We start from the raw sequence: 13,378 nt of genomic DNA, 5'->3' as shown, positions 1-13,378 counted from the left end.
TATTTTGGAGACGATCCCCGAGCGGACACTGATGCAAGAAAAAGGCAATGACGAAAAGTTCAAATAACAGAAACAATATTTAAAAAACTTTCCTTTGGTCACCACACACAATTTATTATCCTTAACATCACTGAGCACAATGCTTGTGTAACAATATATAAACGCTTTAATAAAGTTTGGTGAGGACTAATCCTTTTAAATATGATGCCCCGGAAGCGGTCAAGCTAGTTGGCTAAGGCTGATTGGCTAAATTCAATTTCTTCTTCACCAATCATTTAACAGATATTTCTTCGCGCCCTTTCTCCTGACTAATCAGGTCTGGCGTGTCTGTAGCGGGTTGCTATAAAAGCCACTCGCCGAAGTGCTCGAAATTATTACACTTTACATTCAAACTACGCACGATGGCAAGAACCAAGCAGACGGCCCGTAAATCCACCGGCGGTAAGGCCCCCAGGAAGCAGCTGGCGACCAAAGCTGCTCGTAAGAGTGCTCCTGCAACTGGTGGCGTCAAGAAACCCCATCGCTACAGGCCTGGTACCGTTGCCCTCCGTGAGATTCGTCGTTACCAAAAGTCCACCGAACTGCTTATTCGCAAGCTCCCCTTCCAGCGTTTGGTTAGAGAGATCGCCCAGGATTTCAAAACCGATCTGCGCTTCCAGAGCTCCGCAGTGATGGCGCTGCAAGAGTCAAGCGAAGCGTACCTGGTTGGATTGTTCGAGGACACAAATTTGTGTGCCATCCACGCTAAGAGGGTCACTATCATGCCCAAAGACATCCAACTGGCACGTCGCATCCGTGGAGAGAGAGCTTGAGCTTTCCATTTAGTCACTGACACACCCTAACGGCTCTTTTAAGAGCCACAACCAAACCTAAAGTTCTCATTCCTGTTGCTTCATAATGTGTTGAAACTTAGAAGTGGAAAAAGAGCACAAATTGCTTAGTAAAATCTAATCTGTTGAGAACTTATATTTAGTGAATAATAAACATTTTGTATATATTTTAAATAATAAATTTATTTTCCGTTTCAGAATATACATACTGTAGTTAATACTTGGACTGCAGTTTAATACTTCTTAAAGTTGCAAAACAGCATTCATACATTAATAACATTGAGTTAGAGGTAATGTTTAAGGAGTAAGACTAGTATAATTATGGTTTATGTAGCACTTGCTACATAAGGCCACCATCTGCTCTTACTTAGTTACAATAATGTATAAATGTGTATGTTTGCTTAAATAAAAAGTGATCACCAGGAACAAAGGAATGGGGGAACAATTTTTAACCTACATTTAAAAGCAAATTACAAACTCCCACGCTACTATTGTGCTGTATAAGTAAAATAACTATTTATTCCTAATTTAACACAACTAAATACTTGCATTTAATGAGGTTTATACTGATTCTGAGAAGTCTGTTAAATAGGTATTTCATGTGTTAGTATGGATATACAAAATAAAGACACGATATTGATACTGACATCCAAATCGTATGGTTACAAAATTATCTATGGAATTGCTGCATATTCCCCCGAAAAACACGTTTTAGGAAGCGCAGCAAACAAAGGCAGGGCAGCTTTACAAAGGTCTTTCCTGATTGGACAACCGTTTTTCCGCTTCAACTAGCCAATCAATGAGTAGCATGACTGTATATAAGCAAACTGCTCCGCTTGACGGTCAGATTCTCTCTTCCCAGTAAGCTTGGAAATCTTATTACTTGCCAAATAATGTCTGGACGTGGTAAAACCGGCGGTAAAGCCAGAGCAAAGGCTAAGACTCGCTCATCTCGGGCAGGCTTGCAGTTTCCAGTTGGACGTGTGCACAGGCTGCTGCGTAAAGGAAACTATGCACAGCGTGTCGGTGCCGGCGCACCAGTCTACTTGGCGGCTGTGCTCGAGTACCTGACCGCTGAGATTCTCGAGTTGGCCGGCAACGCTGCTCGCGACAACAAGAAGACCAGGATCATCCCCCGCCATCTGCAGCTGGCCGTCCGCAATGACGAAGAGCTGAACAAACTCCTTGGCGGCGTCACCATCGCCCAGGGCGGCGTCTTGCCTAATATCCAGGCAGTTTTGTTGCCCAAGAAAACCGAGAAGGCAGCTAAAGCCAAGTAAAGACCGACGGTAACTTCAATGCCCAAAAAGGCTCTTTTAAGAGCCACACACTTAATCAGTGAAGAGTACATTCTTTGGAAAATCTGTCAAGTCACAATATATGAAAGGTTTGGGAAATAGCGAAATTGTGTTAAGACCTCAATACTTGCTAATCAAAATTTTAATCAGTCCTGGTTCACATGACTTAAAATTATAGTTTATCAAGGTTTATACAGAAAGTCACAATTCAGCTTTTACTAATATGAGTATAATAATAAAAAAATTAATTATAAATAATAGTATGTAACACTTGGTATCAGGGTAACTGGAACACTGAAACGCCAATCGATACTGAAACATCTAATAAACCCTGTGAAACTGCTTTAAATGAAAGATTTATTTTTGAATCCACACTATCGTGCGGTATCACGAGTCATAACACTATATACTGTTTATTAATAGTTGTAATTAAAAATTGTAACGAGCCAGGCATGAGGGGGAAGGTAGCTAACCGAAGCGCGCCGAATCGGGTTAACTGTCCTCAGTCAGGTCCGCAGATTTGCTTTATAAGAGCAGACTCAAACGTGTGACTGGTACATTCTCTCCAGTCAAACCAGAGCGATCATGTCAGGCAGAGGCAAAGGCGGCAAAGGGCTCGGTAAAGGCGGTGCAAAGCGTCATCGCAAAGTCCTCCGAGACAACATCCAGGGCATAACTAAGCCCGCCATCCGTCGTCTGGCCCGTCGTGGTGGTGTCAAGCGTATATCCGGTCTCATCTACGAAGAGACCCGTGGTGTGCTCAAAGTGTTTCTGGAGAACGTCATCCGCGATGCCGTCACCTACACTGAGCACGCCAAAAGGAAGACAGTCACTGCCATGGACGTTGTGTATGCCCTGAAGAGACAGGGACGCACACTCTACGGCTTCGGCGGATAAACTCTCCTATCCGGCACAACAACCAAAGGTCCTTTTAAGGGCCGCATACTTTCACTCTTAGAGTTTAATTTCCTGCATTGTCTGTCACGCGTGTAGATATGCTGCCTTTGATCGACTGTCTGTATGTTTTTTTGTAAAACTGATTGAGGCGACGAAAGCTGTCGGAAAACACTACCTAAATAAATTGCTATTATTGTAGGACATGGTTCTGAACACCAAAGAACTTTGCACTCCTGAACAGTAGGTGGCGATATGCGCAAAACGTGCACTCGCGGGGACGTTCATGAAGCTACCTCAAGTGCTTTAGTAAATTCATCCGGAATTAGTACCGAACATCACTGAAACATGACGTCCATCACTACTTTGTTGGACTAAAAAAATCCTTTGGTAAATTATCGTTAAATGTCATGTCGTAGTATAGCTTATCTTAATTTATTTTAGCTTGCCGGCTGCTGACAAGGAGACGCGTTTGTCACCAAGCCATCACAAAGCAGAAATCGTGACTACCGTAAAGTGTTGTGATTGTCGTGTGAAAATGTGTACGTGTGGGACAGCAGCGTTCGAGGAGGAAGTTTATGGAACAAACCAGGAGAACGAGCGTCAACGTCAAGCACTGGAAGCAGACTCCAGGAAGCCTCCAATTGGGTTACACACCTCAGGTTTGTTCACTTTATTCTTGACTACTGCGTTTTGCATATACTCAAAAATTCATTATGGTTCATACAAAACCATAGAGTAAACGGTTTGTACTGCAGTTGATGGTTTAGTGTGTTGTCAGGATATCACTAATTCTTTTTGAATGAGTACAGCCTGCTCTTGGAAAAAGCATTCTAGTTTTTTTAAGTGTTGAACTATTTCTATAAGCGTTGATGTGAAAACGACAGTGTTGATTGACGACAACGAGGCTACTTACACAACTCAAGCTAGCTAAAAACCAATGTCGACTGGCTAGTCCGTTTTATGCATTGGAGAAATTGCTGTGTGAGAGGCCAACAAATATTTCAGGTGATGTACATCACATTGCACCAAGCCACTCTGTTGGGCTCTTGTCTCTTCAATGGGATCTTGCTGCATGAACATCAAGGAGGTTACAAATAAAAAATCAAGAAAGGTTTGGCTGATGTGCCTTTGTCTTCTTGTGTCTTGCAGACATCAGTAGCAATCTTAGTCTTTCTTCACCAAATGTTCGACCTGAGTCTAACATTAAGGAAGTGGGGGATAAAGAGACCCCCCAAATTAAAGAGGAGCAGGAAGAGTTCCTGCATATTAAAGAGGAAGTGGAGCATGAAGAACCCCCCCGAATCAAAGAGAAGGAGGAAGACTTCTTGCTCATTAAAGAAGAGCAGGAGGATATCATAAAGGTACGATTGGCTGGTGTCCCTTGGAAGACTGAAGATGAAAGTGGAAGTGCAAGCAGCAGCTCAAGTCAACACATGACAGCTGAAGGTGATGGAGACCACTGTGGAGGTTCACCTGCAGACGAACTCTTAGCTCCACTATCGGACAGTGACGATGCAATGTCACACGTGCGTGATGATGACAATGATAGTGATGATGAACAGTCTGAAGGCGACGTGCAACGTCACACTGACAAACACTATAAGAATAACTTTGTTTCCGAGTGCCATGTGAAAAGTCACACTGGGGAGAAGGCTTTTGTCTGCTCACTTTGTGGTCAAACATTCTCTCGTAAACACTCTCTGACAACACACTCAAGAAAACACACTGGAGAGAAACCTTTTGTGTGCTCAATTTGTGGTCAGAGTTTTTCTCGTAGACATGTTTTGACAGTGCACAAAAGAACACACACTGGCGAGAAACCCTTTGCCTGTTCAGTGTGTGGTCAAACATTCTCTGTTAATGGGAGCCTAAGAAGACACATAAGAACACATACTGGGGAGAATCCTTTTCCTTGTTCAGTTTGTGGGCAAAGATTCCCTGAAAAGGAAAAATTAAGTATGCACACAAGAACTCACACTGGTGAAAATTGTTTAACCTGCTCAGATTGTGGCGAAAGATTCACTCAGAGGGGAGCCTTAACATGTCACATAAGAACCCACACTGGGGAGAAACCTTTTGCCTGTTCAGTTTGTGGCAAACAATTCTCTCATAAGAGAAACTTAAAAAGCCACTTGAGAACACACACTGGAGATAAACCGTTTGCCTGCTCAATTTGTGGTCAGACATTCTCTCGTAAACAAGCGCTGACAACACATTCGAGAAGGCACACTGGAGAGAAACCCTTTGCCTGCTCAATTTGTGATCAAAGATTTTCCCGTAGACATGTATTGATAGCTCACAAAAGGACACACAGTGGAGAAAAACCTTATTCCTGTTCAGTTTGTGGTCAAAGATTCTCTAAAAAGGGATCCATTAAAAGTCACATGAGAACACACACTGGTGAGAAACCTTTTGGCTGTTTAGTTTGTGGCCAAAGATTCTCTCTAAAGGGAAACTTAACAAGTCACACAAGAACGCACACTGGTGAGAAACCTTTTTCCTGCTCAGTTTGTGGTCAAAGATTCTCTCAGAAGGGGACCTTAACCTGTCATTCTAAAACACACACTGGAGAAAAACCTTTTGTCTGCTCGGACTGTGGTCAAAGTTTCCATCAGAAGGGAAACTTTAAGAGACACAAGTGTACTAGTGACAATAAAAGTGATAAATAAAATTCAGCAAAAAGGGGTATATTTGTCAGGTTGTTGAATTCATAGGTTGTTGTGGTTTTGGGAGACATTTTGCACATTGTTCGAGCAAACTTCCTCAGTTCAAGTACAAAGATTTGGCAGGACAGCTCAAACTTTGGGTGTATAGTTTTCTGGTGTAGCCTCTGCATGTGGAACATCTTTCACATCTTCCTTGAACAGTTACTCTACCTTCTTGTATTTTATTTTATATCTATATTCTTGTATTCCAAGTACCATTAAAAAATCTCTTGTGTGCATGTGTTGTGAATTAGCACTCTACCAGATTAACTCATTTTACTTGCACTGAATGTATAACATAACGTTAAATAAATGCAAATAAATAAGGGGCGATACGACTTGCGTGCTAGTGCATTATATTACTTTAGCCTCGTAACGCAAGATATTTTCTAAGTTTGGACGTATGACGTCATCTGTGATAACGGATTTTCATTGCAAGGCTGCGGACCTTATCGAGGACCGTGGCGCTACGTGGGGGGAGTCAGTCGTCCCCCCCAAGCATAATATAGGTTCATTAATATTAAACATTACATCAGATTGCAGTGTTTATTGAAACGTACTATAAAACTGCAGTTTTACAATTTCACACAATTTACTTCTAGGTAGAAAAGCATCATGTAATTAATTTTACCAACTGTCTCCGCTTTGCAAAACTTCCACCTCTTCTCTTTATAATACAAATCGTAAAGGGCAGATGGCGACATGTCAGATTTATTTTCTTTACATATTGTATTTCTTATGTGGGAGGGTGCGCTAGCCAGTACGTTGTCATGTAAGAAAACAGAAGTTAACTCTTATGGTTTAGAAAGTATGGTGGCTCTTAAAAGAGCCGTTGTGGTTTAAGGATGGAAACTTAAGCTCGCTCGCCGCGGATACGACGCGCCAGTTGGATGTCTTTAGGCATGATGGTGACCCGCTTGGCGTGGATAGCGCAAAGGTTGGTGTCCTCGAACAGGCCAACCAGGTACGCCTCGCTAGCCTCTTGCAGAGCCATCACTGCGGAGCTCTGGAAGCGCAGATCGGTTTTGAAGTCCTGGGCGATCTCCCTGACCAGACGCTGGAAGGGCAGCTTACGAATGAGCAGCTCGGTGGACTTCTGGTAACGACGGATCTCTCGAAGTGCCACGGTACCGGGCCTATAACGATGTGGTTTTTTGACGCCACCGGTGGCCGGGGCGCTCTTGCGAGCAGCCTTGGTTGCCAGCTGCTTCCTGGGGGCTTTGCCTCCGGTGGATTTACGTGCTGTCTGCTTAGTCCTAGCCATTTAGACCGCTTCTTAATCAAAAGATACTCTGAAGGGGCTCGCAAGTTGGTTTTAAAGGCTTGGTCGGCTGCGCACGAGTGACGCGCAATCAGCCTGGTGCAGCGTGATTGGTACGCGGCTCTGGCTGGAGGTCAGCCCCGCCTGGACGGTAGACCTCCCACCACAAGGCTCGTTGCCAATTGGAGGTGGTAAAGTTCAAACCGGCCGCCAAAATGCAAAGCTCCTCGCGCGCTGAAAACCTCTTCACTGGTTGGTCAAAGTCAGGCGCCCCGCGCATTCTGCAGCTATTAAAGCCGGACTTGTTCACTGTTGGAACACATTCTTTCTGAGTCATTATACAAGAAAGTCCTGACAAAATGAGCGGAAGAGGCAAAACCGGCGGCAAGGCTAGAGCAAAGGCCAAGACTCGTTCTTCCCGTGCAGGATTGCAGTTCCCAGTCGGTCGTGTCCACAGGCTGCTGCGCAAAGGTAATTATGCCCAGCGTGTCGGTGCCGGCGCACCAGTCTACCTGGCCGCTGTGCTCGAATATCTGACCGCTGAGATCCTCGAGTTGGCCGGCAACGCTGCTCGCGACAACAAGAAGACCAGGATCATCCCCCGCCACCTGCAGCTGGCCGTCCGCAATGACGAAGAGCTGAACAAACTCCTTGGCGGCGTCACCATCGCCCAGGGCGGCGTATTGCCTAATATCCAGGCAGTTTTGTTGCCCAAGAAAACCGAGAAAGCAGCTAAAGCCAAGTAAAGACTGACGGATACTTCAATGCCCAAAAAGGCTCTTTTAAGAGCCACACACTCAATCAGTGAAGAGTACATTCTTTGAAAAACTTGGCAATATCTTATCAGTCCTGGTCCACATAATTATCATATAATTATAGTATAATAGGTATAATATAGGTATAATAATAATGCCTAACATTCAGGCGCTTCTTCTGCCAAAGAAGACTGAGAAGGCAGCCAAGTCTTAAGTGAAACTGCAGACAATAAAAGTCGTTTTGAGGGCCACACTATTTCCAAGAGAGCTTTACACCTTTTGAATTGATCGTGACAAAGGCACTGTGAGATAATATCAAACAAATAAAATAAGATTCTTTCACTTTTATTCTTGTGGTCCCTTTTCTAATTCTTAGGGGTTTTTTTTGTAATGTTTAATATTTGGGATTTTCTGTTCTATTCTCATTGCACTGGAAAGGGAGAAGCTCTCAAATTTCGTTATACAATTTCATTGTAAAATGACAAGAAAGGGCATTCTATTCTATCCTATAGTTGTTGTAATTGAAATTTCATTTGGTGGATGATTCTTTAAGGGTACTCTGAAATATTTGAGGATGCAAATGAAATGTATAATTAAGATAAACTCCTAGACCTTTTTGTATGAAATATGTAACTTAAAACACTGGCTCGGTTTTGTTCATTATTATTGGGTTATTTGTTTATTCATCACTCATTTTATTTATTATTTATCGTTTGTGCCTTGTTTTTATTTTGTGTCTAATTGTATGTTTATCGTGTACTGTGTCTCGTCACCGTGGGATGGAGGAAACGGAATTTCGGTCTTTATGGGTCTTGACATATGAAGGGATTGACAATAAAGCTGACTTTGACTTAGAAAACGGGCAAAGCTAAAAGAAACCACATGTATTTTCAAGTAAATAATCAGATTCATTTTTTTTTTCCATTGGGCACAGTTGTACAAAAAAAAGGAATGTTTCTCTTTAAAAGGAGATTTGGTGGCTCTGAAAAGAGCCTTTGGTTGATAGAAGTGTTAAATTCACTTCTTCTTGGCTGCTACCTTCTTGACCGTCTTGGGCTTTGCCACTCTCTTGGCAGGGCTCTTCTTGGCAGCAGGGGCTTTCTTAGCAGGAACTTTCTTGGCCGCTGGAGCTTTCTTGGCCGCTGGGGCTTTCTTGGGGCTCTTGGTGGGCTTCTTGGCAGATTTCTTGGGTGTTGAGGCCTTTGCAGGTTTCTTGCTAGCTTTCTTGACAGCAGCCTTCTTAGCAGCAGGCGCTTTGGGCTTCTTGCTAGGCGTTGCCTTCTTGGGAGCAGGTTTCTTCGCTTTGGTAGGCGTCTTCTTGACTGCCTTCTTAGCAGGTGCCTTTGCTTTTCCCTCAGTCTTCTTGTTAATCTTGAAGGAACCAGAAGCACCGGTCCCCTTTGTTTGAACGAGCGTTTCCTTGGTCACCAAACCGACAACGGCGAGTTTGATGCGGGATCTGTTCTTCTCCACGTCGTAGCCAGTGGCCGCCAGGGATTTCTTCAGGGAGGCCAGAGAGACTCCATTGCGTTCTTTGGACGCGGTCACGGCGTTGATGATGAGCTCGCTGACGCTGGGCCCGACCCGTTTTTTCGCCGGCTTTGAGGTCTTCTTTTTCGCCGCTTTCGCTGGGGAAGCTGGAGCTGGGGCTACTTCGGCCATTGTACTGACAGTCGTACGTTAGGTTGAATGTAAGGATGGACTGATGCATTGCCGGGAGCGAGAGGCGGTACTTAAATGCACCATGAGAACCGTGGAGAGTCAATCGAGCGGTTTGCTCCACGGCGCGGTGAGTACGCCTCTCACTTGTGTTTTCTCCGCACACTTCAAACGGTGACAAATGACAATAAAATAAACTTTATTTTCGGAAAAAATATTTTAAGAAATAGCACACTTGTGCATCTCCACATTGAAGTAGTTTAGAAGTCGTATACTTACTGCATTTCTTTTGCAGAGCTTCCAGACTTTACTTCCACACCGGAGTGTGCCGCTCTAGTCGGCACATTTCCTCAGTCGTATCTAAAATAAAACGAGTTAAAATAATTCACGACTTGACAAAACCTGTTTTAAATTGGAGCTCACATGTTCATCCAAGCACCTAAAGTCAAAACAAGAGCGCACCGATGATCATTTTGATACAAGATAACTATTTCTGATGGCAGCAAACACACTCCATCACTGCGATCACTGACTTCTGTCTATTGCAATCTAGAAGACTTCTCGTCTTTAAACTGCAAATATGTTTAATTTAAAGTCATCAAATGTATTTGTTGGTCTTACTGTGAAGAATTCAAACAGATGGGTGAAGTGAGAACATGCAAATACAATACATTGTCGATAACCATGTTTAAGGTTTTGACAATTTCACGTACAAAATTATGTTTTAAGAAATGAAAGTCATCCAATTACTGCTGTAATATCACATGTTAGGGAAGAGCGAAGAAATGCCAAATTGTGTGTTTTTGTGGGTTTTATGCTTTACTGACTGGATGGATATTAAGTTTAATCTCCAAATGTGGGGAATGAATAAAACTCATTGTGTGTATACAGTATTTATTCCGACCAATTACGTATTGAAATTACACATTGTCGGTGTTTTGGAAATTCTGAGCTGGACAGCCTTCCCCGATACTTCTGTATACACAAAATGTAAACATGAATTAAAATCAAGATGGGCCAAACGCCAGAATACTCTACCTGTCCTCTTTCAGGTCCGAAACAGGGCGACGAAAGACTCGGGACATTCTTTTGTGTGAACTTGCGCGAACGGTCAGTGCGCAGTTTCAACCAATCAGAAAGCGGCGCTAGCACACTGCTGGTTGCAGACTCCTCTATAGTCCCCAGGAGATGACGTAATTGATCTTCAAATTAGTTCTGACAAACCGCTGAGATGGACGCTACAACAGGCTTTCTGGACTTTTTGTCAATGTAATGTTGGTTAACATGTAACCATGCGTTCATACCTAATAAAATGTGTGGTTTTATTACTGGAATAGTATACATAGAATTTTTTTTTTATTTATGTATTTTTCAGGTCTCACAGTCCCCCAAATCCTGCGAAATCAGCACAGCAGTAACATGGTGGATAAAGAAATATCAAACTGTCACATCTGAAGTACTGGAGAGGGCAAGAGATCCCTGAGATTGAATGCCTCTCCGGCTCTTCTGCATCTAAGGGTCCGCTCACCACTCGGGATGCGCGAAGGTGATGTTGTAGTGCTGTGCCCAGCGGGCAAACACCTGCTTTTCAGTGATGAAGCGATGGTAATTCCCTCTTTGGATGTTCTGGCTCTGCAGGAATTTCACGCACTCATCTGAACCGCGTGGCTTGTAGTAGTGATACAGCATCTTGGATCTTGTTTGGTTCCTGCAAAAAGAAGGCTGATCAAAAAATGCTCCTTTTGCCACCAAAGCCTCTTTTGGTTTTGGTGGACAAGTCACACACAGGTGTGTTCTTCGGCTCGTAACCGAATGGGATAACCCCGACATACTCACCCGCAGTAACTGGGCGGAACCATTCCGTACACTTTGATGTTGTCACATATTTCGATGGCGATGACCATGGTGAACCAACCCGTGGTCAGCCACGAGTTTGATTTGAATCTGAACAAGGAGAAAGGCGGGAGGGGACATTTTAAGCCAGCCCAGATAGTCGTCAGAGGAAATGCGAGCTTTGCTGTCATCTTGTGGCTGAAGAGGCATTTTGGTGTTTCAGTCCCCAACTAACCTGTCTCGGCCCGTCTCCCATTCAAAGAGCTTGTCGAATCTGTACATTTTCTCAGGCGCCAAGGTAAAACACAGTGCCCGCTTGTAGGTGGAGCAAATCTTCTGGATTGATCCGTACATGGTGCCTTGGGAGTCCTCAGTGATCTTGCTGGGGGGTCCCCAAAAGACGATGATGGGCTGGTCGTCAATGCCCCCAACCATGAACTCATCAGGGCGGCGGACCAGCCGGTACACGCTGGAGTGGCCCACCACCCGCAGCGTTGTGCGCTTGCCCACGTCGGCCTCGTAGCCCGTCGTCGGCGCGTCGTTCATGCGGATCACGCAATCAGTGGCGTCGATCTGCTCGCCCGCTTTGGTGCCCAGCACGTGGCTGGAGCTGCTGACCAGGGCGCAGTGCTGGCAGTGCTGGGTCATTCGCTGAAAAAACAAAATCGCAGCAGGTTGAAAAGGTAATACCGCGGTGGGCCTTACCTCTTCACCTAAAACGGGCACGTAGTCGTCTTTGGTGGCCCATGTCTTGAGGTTGGTGGGCCGGGGCGTGTGGTTTTGGGCCATGTGGAAGGGCGCGTAGGGCGCCTGTCTGTCGCTGGTGCTGGCACTGTACAAGATGGACAGCATCATTAAGATGAAGATGGCCACCGCGATCACCACCCGCCGGGTCTGCGCTCCCGCCTGAGAAGACCAAAGTCACATCAGTTATTCCATTGACATTGTTGTCCACGTGAAGCAGTGCTGCGTGAGCGCCCTCTTGTGGAAACCTACTTAATGAGATACGTCGTATGTGGCAAGTTTCACATTTTAACCCTTTTTTTTTTTTTCTAGCAAGCCACTCAGTAAACATGCTCACATTATGTTCGATCGCTACATGTTACGCATCCCCCTAAATGCGTGCAAGGCAAGTAATGAAATACGAGAAATTCAAATTACCATGTCACTCACTCAGCCCCGCGTGATCGACTCGGCTTTCCCTCGAACGGCATTACCACAAAGCTTAACCGTTTTATTCGGGTGTTGTTTTATGGTTGCGCTGCGGTTCGATGGCGATTTTCTTGCGCGCAGCCACCCTGTCCATTTGTTGCTACACCCGCTGACGTCTGAGAACCCGCAGGTAAGACCGGTTCTAGCTGCAGCGGCAAGTCGGAGGGTCACTACTTGAAGTGCAGGTCCAGGAACTGAAACGCATGCAAAAAACAAAACAGGTGCCATATTGTGAATACCGCTTGAAGACGAGTTTAATTTCGATAAAAGCAGTGACTTGCTGCCCTTCCTCTCTTGGCAATTTGTAGGAGTGCTATTTCTCTGTAGTACAGTCATAATTACAGAAAAACAGTTAATTGTGCACACGATCACATGTCCGAAACAGAACGCCTGGAGACTTGGGAGGCTGTACATGCAAAGCCAGTGCAGCATCTGTACGCGCGCACGAACATCGGAACACACATCGGTGATAGTTTTTCAAACGAGCAGGTGCACGTGATCCATTCAACGACACTCGTTCTTACAGTAGATTTCATGTCACGGGCCTTGGAGGTCCCGGGAACGTCGGCTCGGCGAGACTCATCCATCTTATTCGCAGGGTTGCATTAGAGCGGAGCTTCCGGTCCATCTAGGCGTTTCAGACAGCAAAACAAAAGTAAGCCCGAATGTTGGGGCTTTACTGGTTTTTATGGATGAATACTCGAAAACGGGTAATAAAGTAATCTCAGCGTTACGCTTTCAGAGTCGTGTCGGAATACAGAAACGTCAAAAGCACGTGTTAGGACATATGCTTTTATTTTGAAAAATATCACCGTTTTTGTGACAAACCAAGCCCGAGTTTTACGTTGTTGTGTCGTTCTAAATTTACTTCCGGTTTGAGTCTCCGAGCTTTTGTGCGTCAACATCGACACATCTGATTGGCTGGTAA

The 13,378-nt window shown here is 44.6% G+C and overlaps 6 protein-coding genes across 12 annotated transcripts; 3 read left to right on the top strand and 3 right to left on the bottom strand.

Moving 5' to 3' along the window:
• Window positions 1-384: 384 nt before the first annotated feature.
• On the top strand, window positions 385-1,288 carry LOC133163919 (histone H3-like). Its single transcript, XM_061294242.1, has one exon. The coding sequence runs from the start codon at window positions 402-404 to the stop codon at window positions 810-812; it is 411 nt and encodes a 136-aa protein (XP_061150226.1). The 5' UTR covers window positions 385-401; the 3' UTR covers window positions 813-1,288.
• A 1,318-nt stretch (window positions 1,289-2,606) lies between these two features.
• Window positions 2,607-3,217, top strand: LOC133163925 (histone H4). The gene has a single exon (XM_061294249.1). It carries the CDS (start codon window positions 2,714-2,716, stop codon window positions 3,023-3,025), a length of 312 nt encoding a protein of 103 aa, XP_061150233.1. The 5' UTR covers window positions 2,607-2,713; the 3' UTR covers window positions 3,026-3,217.
• A 126-nt stretch (window positions 3,218-3,343) lies between these two features.
• Window positions 3,344-6,068, top strand: LOC133163906 (gastrula zinc finger protein XlCGF57.1-like). The gene is made up of 2 exons (XM_061294219.1): window positions 3,344-3,684; window positions 4,175-6,068. The coding sequence occupies exons 1-2, from the start codon at window positions 3,561-3,563 to the stop codon at window positions 5,692-5,694; spliced, it is 1,644 nt and encodes a 547-aa protein (XP_061150203.1). The 5' UTR covers window positions 3,344-3,560; the 3' UTR covers window positions 5,695-6,068.
• A 515-nt stretch (window positions 6,069-6,583) lies between these two features.
• Window positions 6,584-6,994, bottom strand: LOC133163920 (histone H3). Its single transcript, XM_061294243.1, has one exon. The coding sequence runs from the start codon at window positions 6,992-6,994 to the stop codon at window positions 6,584-6,586; it is 411 nt and encodes a 136-aa protein (XP_061150227.1).
• A 1,725-nt stretch (window positions 6,995-8,719) lies between these two features.
• LOC133163917 (histone H1-like) lies at window positions 8,720-9,410 on the bottom strand. The gene has a single exon (XM_061294240.1). The coding sequence runs from the start codon at window positions 9,406-9,408 to the stop codon at window positions 8,764-8,766; it is 645 nt and encodes a 214-aa protein (XP_061150224.1). The 5' UTR covers window positions 9,409-9,410; the 3' UTR covers window positions 8,720-8,763.
• Window positions 9,411-10,739: 1,329 nt separating this feature from the next.
• Window positions 10,740-13,220, bottom strand: LOC133163914 (alpha-N-acetylgalactosaminide alpha-2,6-sialyltransferase 6-like). Of its 7 annotated transcripts, XM_061294236.1 has the most exons (6): window positions 12,975-13,214; window positions 12,400-12,644; window positions 11,944-12,070; window positions 11,474-11,889; window positions 11,242-11,349; window positions 10,740-11,113 (listed from the first exon to the last, which is right to left on the bottom strand). In XM_061294236.1, exons 3-6 carry the CDS (start codon window positions 12,025-12,027, stop codon window positions 10,930-10,932), a joined length of 792 nt encoding a protein of 263 aa, XP_061150220.1. In that variant the 5' UTR covers window positions 12,028-12,070; window positions 12,400-12,644; window positions 12,975-13,214; the 3' UTR covers window positions 10,740-10,929. The 7 variants fall into 7 exon arrangements, with proteins under 7 accessions (XP_061150220.1, XP_061150217.1, XP_061150219.1 ...); XM_061294233.1 differs by having other exon boundaries at window positions 11,474-12,070; window positions 12,412-12,644; window positions 12,975-13,220; XM_061294235.1 differs by having other exon boundaries at window positions 11,474-12,070; window positions 12,975-13,218.
• Window positions 13,221-13,378: the final 158 nt, after the last annotated feature.

Source organism: Syngnathus typhle, linkage group LG12 (assembly GCF_033458585.1).
Source record: "Syngnathus typhle isolate RoL2023-S1 ecotype Sweden linkage group LG12, RoL_Styp_1.0, whole genome shotgun sequence".
NCBI lineage: Eukaryota > Metazoa > Chordata > Actinopteri > Syngnathiformes > Syngnathidae > Syngnathus > Syngnathus typhle.
Note: the sequence above shows the minus strand (reverse complement) of the source record. Positions and strands in the feature narration are given on the sequence as shown.

What these genes read in the sequence shown, in the direction of transcription:
- LOC133163917 (XM_061294240.1), bottom strand. Translation starts at nt 9,408, where the DNA reads ATGGCCGAAGTAGCCCCAGCTCCAGCTTCCCCAGCGAAAGCGGCGAAA.
- LOC133163920 (XM_061294243.1), bottom strand. Translation starts at nt 6,994, where the DNA reads ATGGCTAGGACTAAGCAGACAGCACGTAAATCCACCGGAGGCAAAGCC.
- LOC133163919 (XM_061294242.1), top strand. Translation starts at nt 402, where the DNA reads ATGGCAAGAACCAAGCAGACGGCCCGTAAATCCACCGGCGGTAAGGCC.
- LOC133163925 (XM_061294249.1), top strand. Translation starts at nt 2,714, where the DNA reads ATGTCAGGCAGAGGCAAAGGCGGCAAAGGGCTCGGTAAAGGCGGTGCA.
- LOC133163906 (XM_061294219.1), top strand. Translation starts at nt 3,561, where the DNA reads ATGTGTACGTGTGGGACAGCAGCGTTCGAGGAGGAAGTTTATGGAACA. An exon ending in AATTGGGTTACACACCTCAG is followed by an intron (nt 3,685 to 4,174) that starts GTTTGTTCACTT and finishes TGTGTCTTGCAG; the next exon opens with ACATCAGTAGCAATCTTAGT.
- LOC133163914 (XM_061294230.1), bottom strand. Translation starts at nt 13,037, where the DNA reads ATGGATGAGTCTCGCCGAGCCGACGTTCCCGGGACCTCCAAGGCCCGT. An exon ending in TGGGAGACGGGCCGAGACAG is followed by an intron (nt 11,350 to 11,473) that starts GTTAGTTGGGGA and finishes CTCCTTGTTCAG; the next exon opens with ATTCAAATCAAACTCGTGGC. An exon ending in GTTCCGCCCAGTTACTGCGG is followed by an intron (nt 11,114 to 11,241) that starts GTGAGTATGTCG and finishes TTCTTTTTGCAG; the next exon opens with GAACCAAACAAGATCCAAGA.